At 40.1% G+C, this 6,890-nt stretch overlaps 1 protein-coding gene across 1 annotated transcript in view; it reads left to right on the forward strand.

Moving 5' to 3' along the window:
• LOC311138838 (corticotropin-releasing factor receptor 1-like) overlaps positions 1-4,610 on the forward strand; it is a gene marked incomplete at both ends in the record, with an annotated part of 131,469 nt that extends 126,859 nt beyond the window's left edge. The window contains 2 exons of the mRNA XM_084173643.1: positions 427-496; positions 4,470-4,610. Of these exons, the coding sequence (XP_084029769.1) occupies positions 427-496; positions 4,470-4,610 (211 nt within the window). The remainder of the gene's footprint in view (positions 1-426; positions 497-4,469) is intronic.
• Positions 4,611-6,890: the final 2,280 nt, after the last annotated feature.

Raw genomic sequence — 6,890 nt, forward strand, 5'->3', positions numbered from 1 at the left:
TGAGACATGGATTGTGTATGTGTGCCATTCAGAGGGTGAATGTGCAAGACAAAACATTTAAGTGCCTTTGAAAGGGGTATGGTAGTAGGTGCCAGGCGCACAGGTTTTGTGTCAAGAACTGCAACGCAGCTGGGTTTTTCACACTCAACAGTTTCCTGTGTGTATCAAGAATGGTCCAGCACCCAAAGGACATCCAGCCAACTTGGCACAACTGTGTGAAGCATTGGAGTCAACATGGTCCAGCATCCCTGTGGAACGCTTTCGACATCTTGTAGAGTCCATGCCCCGATGATAGTGCTGAGCAATTAACCGAAATGTTGGTTATTTTTTCGTTTTTTAAACACCTAAATGACCGACGCCGGTTCAATTATTTTAATTCCATTTTGTTCGTTTTTCTTCTGTGAACTCAATGCACACATTGCACAGTTTCTCTAGAGATCAGATCCAGCCTCAACTGTGCGACGTAGGAGGCCCAGGGGTACCCAACTCTTACGAGGTCTGGAGCCTGCTGGTTTTCTGTTCAACCTGATAATGAAATGCACACGCCTGGTGTCCCAGGTCTACATCAGTCCCTGATTAGAGGGTAACAATTAAAAAATGCAGTGGAACTGGCTTCGAGGTCCAGAGTAGAGTTTGAGGGTAGGAAGTTATAGTTTCCAACAGGCCAATACTCTACATTGCGCGTTAAACTCATTCCATGGAATGCTGAGTGGGTTTTCACTCCTCCATTGTGCTTGATTGATGAATTAAGGTCACTAATTAGTCAGGAACTCCCCTCACCTGGTTGTCTAGGTCTTAATTGAAAGGAAAAACCAAAAACCAGCATACATTAGGCCCTCCATGGAATGAGTTTGACACCCCTGCTCTAAGTGATTGATCGTTTGTATTCAGCAGTCATAAAAGTATGCCTTATTTACTTTGAAGAACTACAAAATAGTGATTTTGTCAGACAGCATAGGCAGCAGCTCTATAGAGATGAGGTTATGACTGGAATGAAATAATAAAGCCATCAAATAAAACAAATGTTATATACACAACAACTGAAATATTTTATTAAAGTAAAGTAATGTGAATAAATAATGTTTAATAAGTGATAAGCTGTAATGGGCAGTCAGTACCGTCATGGGACTTTTATTAATTGTTTTATTCTGTGTTGTTGCAGGATTCAACCCACATAATGCATAGCGCATTAATGTAAAATAATATAGAATCGAAACTGAAATCGAAAACTGATATATTTTTTAAATAATCGAACAGAAACCGAACCAACCTCAAAAAACACTAATCGCTCAGCACTACCCGATTAATTTAGGCTATTCTGATGGCAAAAGGGGGGGCAACTCAATATTAGGAAGGTGTTCTTAATGTTTTTTACACTCAGTGTACAGTGAACTCCAAAAGTATTTGGACAGTGACACATTTTTTATTGTTTTGGCTCTGTACTTCAGCACTATGGATTTTAAATGATACAATGACTATAAGTCAGCTTTAATTTGAGGGTATTTTCATCCATATCGGGTGAACCGTTTAGAAATTGCAGCACTTCTTGTAAATAGTCCCCCCATTTTAGGGGACCAAAAGTATTGGGATAAATTCACTTCTATGTGTATTAAAGTAGTAAAAAGTTAAGTATTTGGTCACATATTCATAGTACACAATGACTACATCAAGCTCGTGATTCTACAAATTTGTTGGATGCATTTTCTATTTGTTTTAGTTGTGTTTCAGATGATTTTGTGCCCAATAGAAATAAATGGTAAATAATGTATTGAGTCATTTTGGAGTCACTTTTATTGTAAATAATAATAGAATATGTTTCTAAACACTTCTACATCAATGTGGATGCTACCATGATTACGGATAATCCTGAATGAATCATGAATAGTGACAAGTGAGAAGGTTACAGACGCACAAATATCATACCCCTGGTAAGCATTCTGGGGGGGTATGATATTTGTGCATTGTATCATTTCAAATCCCCCCCCCCCCCCCCCCAAAAAAAAAAGGTTTTGTCACTGTCCCAATACTTTTGGAGCTCACTGTATGATATAAAGCATGATTAGAATGGAAAGCACCGGAAACTGCAGTAAAATCGAAGGTTTTACAGTATGTCATACAAAATAACGGCATATCTCTTATGAAATTCTGGAATTGGCTACCTCAGTGAACTGATGGTAGCTATTCATCTCAGTTTGTTACTGTGGTTCTGCTGATTTTCTTCGGAACTTTCATTTATTTCCTTCATATTCACGCATCAACTCTACACCATTTCACACATATTACCGCCTTTTTTTGTCATTAAACTGAAAACAGTAATAGACAATAACACTCAGGGGAGGTTTATAGGCACTAGCATTAGAGTACACACACACACATTCACTCACACATATTCACTAATGCCACAATCTCCACCTTGGTTGGCATTTCTTTTAAATGGATCCATTTTGCATCACAAGCTAGGTTTCCATCCAATTTGTGACAGATTTGCATGCAGATATTCAAAAATCCACGTAAAAAATATATGCTACTTTTCCAACCAGAGCTGTGTTTCCATCAAACTGACTTGTTGCGGATAGAAAGCAGTGCGTCGTGACATAGTGCACATAAAAAGCACTTAGTCATATAACTTTTCATTTACCGAATAAAACATTAAAAGTTGTATGTGTTTCCATCCTAGTTTTATCTCTGACGATGGTTTTGGCACAAAAGGTCTGCGATAAACTCTCGTCTTGGCACATAGCTCTAGCCAACAGCTCGCAGATACAGTGTGGAGGGTAGATTAGGAGGTTATGGATAAAACCAGGATAATTTTTATTTGTCAACTGGCAGCCAAGCTTGGATAATCATGTCACCACCATACAAATTAAGACCATCGATAGTTATTGGAAAGGAGCATCAAGCTCATCACTGTGCACTTTCACCACCCTGTGAAGTTCATCATAATTGATTTAATCTGTAGCTAATAAACTTTGCATGCTTTGCCAAGTCGCAGTGAGAGGACCACACAACATAGCAACGCGTGACTGCAAGTTTACTTCAAAATGATGGTTATTATGTCAATATTTGAGGATAAAAGTGTTTCTACTGCAATTGTCGCATATTCTATTTCACAGACAAAAAAATTATCGCACGTATTTAGTTTTGTCGACAAATTAGCTGTTTCCAGCTGGCCTTTCTTTACATTTCTTATCCGACGTACTTTACTCGCATAAAAAGGTTAGATGGAAACCTGATTTCAGCCTCTTTTGTGTGAAAGGCCTCCAGTCTCTGAGAAAAGAGCGGGAAAGTTATTCCTTTTTCCTTTTATCCATGAAATCACCCCAGCACTCTCACACTGTACTCAAACTGTCAGGCAGCTATTTTATCTACAATCATTAATATACTGTATGTTATTCAAATTCTATACTCCCTAATAAACACTCAAGGCTCTCGCAGACATAAACAAATGTGTCTTTGCTGCGTTCACACCCCTACTGTACACAGTCCTCATCCTCTGTGACATATTTCCTTCAATTCCACAGCCAACTGTGTGAAGTGTACTGAAGGACCCTGCAGGGTTTCACATGATAAGACAAAGTGAAAAGATAGAGCTGCTTGTTGCTCTAGTTCTTTAGAAGCAGGTGAAAAAACAAACAGGTCGGCTTGAATTAAATATACTGTCATCTACAGGCAGACGGGTTCCCAGCCTGTGAGAATGTGATAGACGTCTTACATAATGCCTGTGTTTTTGATAGAATCATGGATACAAATATTATGCCTATGAGCGTTAATTGTCAAATACATAAACACTTTCCTGCTGAAGAAAGAGAGTGATATTCAAGATGTAGAAGCTCTATGGAGCACACAGTTTCATGAATATAAGTTTAGAAGGGGAACAACCCAAACTTAGATTTTTATATTTTCAGCATACTTAAACCAGGGAGCCAAAGAACATAGTGCTGCTTCTCCTTTGAAAACGAACATATTAGTGAGAAAGGGGCCTGTGCACTTATCCTTTGATAAATCCAGTCAAAGTGTGGGCTTCTAATGAGGTTAATAAGATCCAAAAGCAAATAAGGATATTAGTTCTCATCATGTCACTGACTTGTTATTAGAGAATACAGGGTGGTCCTCATGGTGTGGCAGAAGCTCAGTGCCTTAAAAGCTTCTACTTCCCTCTTATTTTTAACCCCATGGCATTGTCCCAACACTGTCCTCCTCTTTTCCTTGGTCACCACAGTTTGGAAATAGCATAAATGGGATAATATTTTAATTAGGTGAAAACAATTTAATGGAAACTCACATAACCTGCCAGTTAACTTTAAGTGGTATTCAATGAAACTGCCATTGCAGATTATATAGTTTCTTTGCAGATATTTTTTTAATGTATGTTATTTTAGTCAACAATTACACTGTCAAACCAAACAAAATCTATTTGTATTTTCTCTCTTTTTTTCCCCTCTCTCTCACTCTCTCTGCTATCCTCTCAGGTGCGTTCTGCAGTGAGGAAGAGATGGCACCGCTGGCAGGACAAGCATTCAATCAGGGCTCGGGTGGCGCGCGCCATGTCCATCCCCACGTCGCCCACGCGGGTCAGCTTCCACAGCATCAAGCAGTCCTCGGCCGTGTGAGGACCAACAACACTCTGCTCTGACTGAACGCCCCCGTCTCACCTCTCACCGGCAACCACCCCTCCAGCATGTCCCCCATAGAGCACCTCTTTCCCCTCTTCTCTCCAAACCAACCGAGGGAAACAGCTACCGTGATGGTTCACACAGGGTACACCCCCTCCCAGGGAGCAGTGACCTCTGTAGTCTCTCGCCTGCTGATACATTGAGGTACGTTCGCTCAGTGCGTTCCCTCTGAAAGCTACAGAGGGACAGAATGACAATGGCCAAACAAAGAAATGTCAGGAGCTGACTTTTTACCAAAAGGTAGCACAGGGAATTGTTACAATCCCTGTGGCGTTGGCAGATTCAGTTGAGAGGTGACTTTTGATGTCAGATATATATTTTTTCCCCTGTTCGTCAGTAAGTCTAGTGTTCTCTTATTGTTTTTTATTCTGCAAAATCCAGAAGTTGGAGTCCATATGGATGGAGTTGGAGTCCATATGGATGGAGTTGGAGTCCATAAGAAGACTTGGAGATTGGGAAGAAAATGATACTGGGGCACGTGCTTGTATTGTGTCAAATACATGATCCCTGTTGGACTAGCTGACCTGTTCAAGATCATTGATACAAACAATTTGATTCTTGTTCTTTTGCATGTTTTTATTTTCTGTGGATATTTTTTTTAACTCTGAGCTAGCTATGCTTGCTGGCGCTGCATCGCAAAGCGAATGACCGCCATGGACCATTCATTTCAGGTCTGTCCAGACTATTGTCTCTAGTAAACATTCTCCCTTTCCTTCTTTTTGTTTTTCTGATGGATTATTATCTTCATAGAGACCATGTTCCGATGTGAAATCTTTGGCCTCCATTGAAGATGGATGCCTTCCCCATTATCCCTACAACAACAACCAAGGCATTGTGCAAGCGGAAAAAGTGATGTGACATTATCCAACACTGTTACTAATGTGAATGAACTGTGAAAATTGGTATGCACTGTCAAAGCTTCAGAGAGGACAAAACTGTTGTGTTTGTGTTGCCCAGTTCTTTCAGGAAGTAAGTATTTAGCGTAACTCTCCTCAAACTGCGATGCCTTCTTCTTCTCCTCCCTTTCATTGTAGCCTTTTCCTGGGACTCAAACGTAATGTTGGCTTAGAGATATTCAGACCTGGAGGGGGGATGAAGGAAGAGCGGCAGTTTAACATCAATAAGGCATTTCACGGCTGGTAAGGTTGTGGTTTTTTGAGGCTCAAGCGAATACAAACACACCCATATAGAGAGAGCTTATCATAGGCTACGGTTGTAAAATGTGTTAATCTTCTCAACCGAATAAGCAATTATTATTATTATTTTTTAGGCTAGCTATGTTAATGTCTGAGAGGAACGTGGATGTTTTGGTTGCTTCATCTCTGCAACTTGTGTAACTTATCTATACTAAATCTTCAGACTAAATCCTTTTGTTCTTCAAACACTTTCTTGTCATCAAATAGGTAATATGTTATATTGCTATTGTGTCATAGAAGGTACCCACTGGGCACACACTGGTTGAATCAACATTGTTTCCACATAATTTCAACGAAATTACATTGAACCAACGTGGAATAGACATTGAATTGACGTCTGTGCACAGTGGGTACTGATAATACTTTGCTGAAATTCTGCAAATCCTTTCAACTTGAGCTACCCATTATGAAGGACTATAAAAAACCTGATCCTCCGAGACCCATGAGGCAGCGCACAATTGGCCCAGCGTCGTACGGGTTAGGAGAGGGTTTGGCAGGCAGGGATTTCCTCGTCCCATCGCGCTCTAGCGACTCCTTGTGGCAGGCCGGGCGCCTGCAAGCTGACTCAGTCGCCAACTAGACAATGTTCTTTTTTTCACCCAACATTTAACCTACATCCAATGACAGAGTGACATTTTTGGTTGATTTCACATTGAAAATTAAAACTAGACATTGAATTGTTGTCTGTGCCCAGTGGGTATTCAGTTGAAATGTATCCTGAAGTGCTAACTGACATTTAAACACCAAAAGAAACAAACTATTTGACACATAAACAACATGCTGACAAATCATCTGAATCAAATTGACGCGCCCTGTCACAAGCTGCTGTGATTATTTTGCAAACTCATTAACAAAGCCAACCCTCCGTTGCCAGATATGTCTATAGACAACCAAAAATTGTTTGATCTGAATCCTTTTTTCCTCCCGGACCCTTTTGATCATTGGCATAAAGCAGTCAGAATAGAATATGTGATTTCCTTGGCAATGTTTACAGATCACTTTCAGTAATAGTTACAAAACG

The sequence above is a fragment of the Coregonus lavaretus genome (assembly GCF_964263955.1).
Source record: "Coregonus lavaretus genome assembly, chromosome: 2".
Classification (NCBI taxonomy): Eukaryota; Metazoa; Chordata; class Actinopteri; order Salmoniformes; family Salmonidae; genus Coregonus; species Coregonus lavaretus.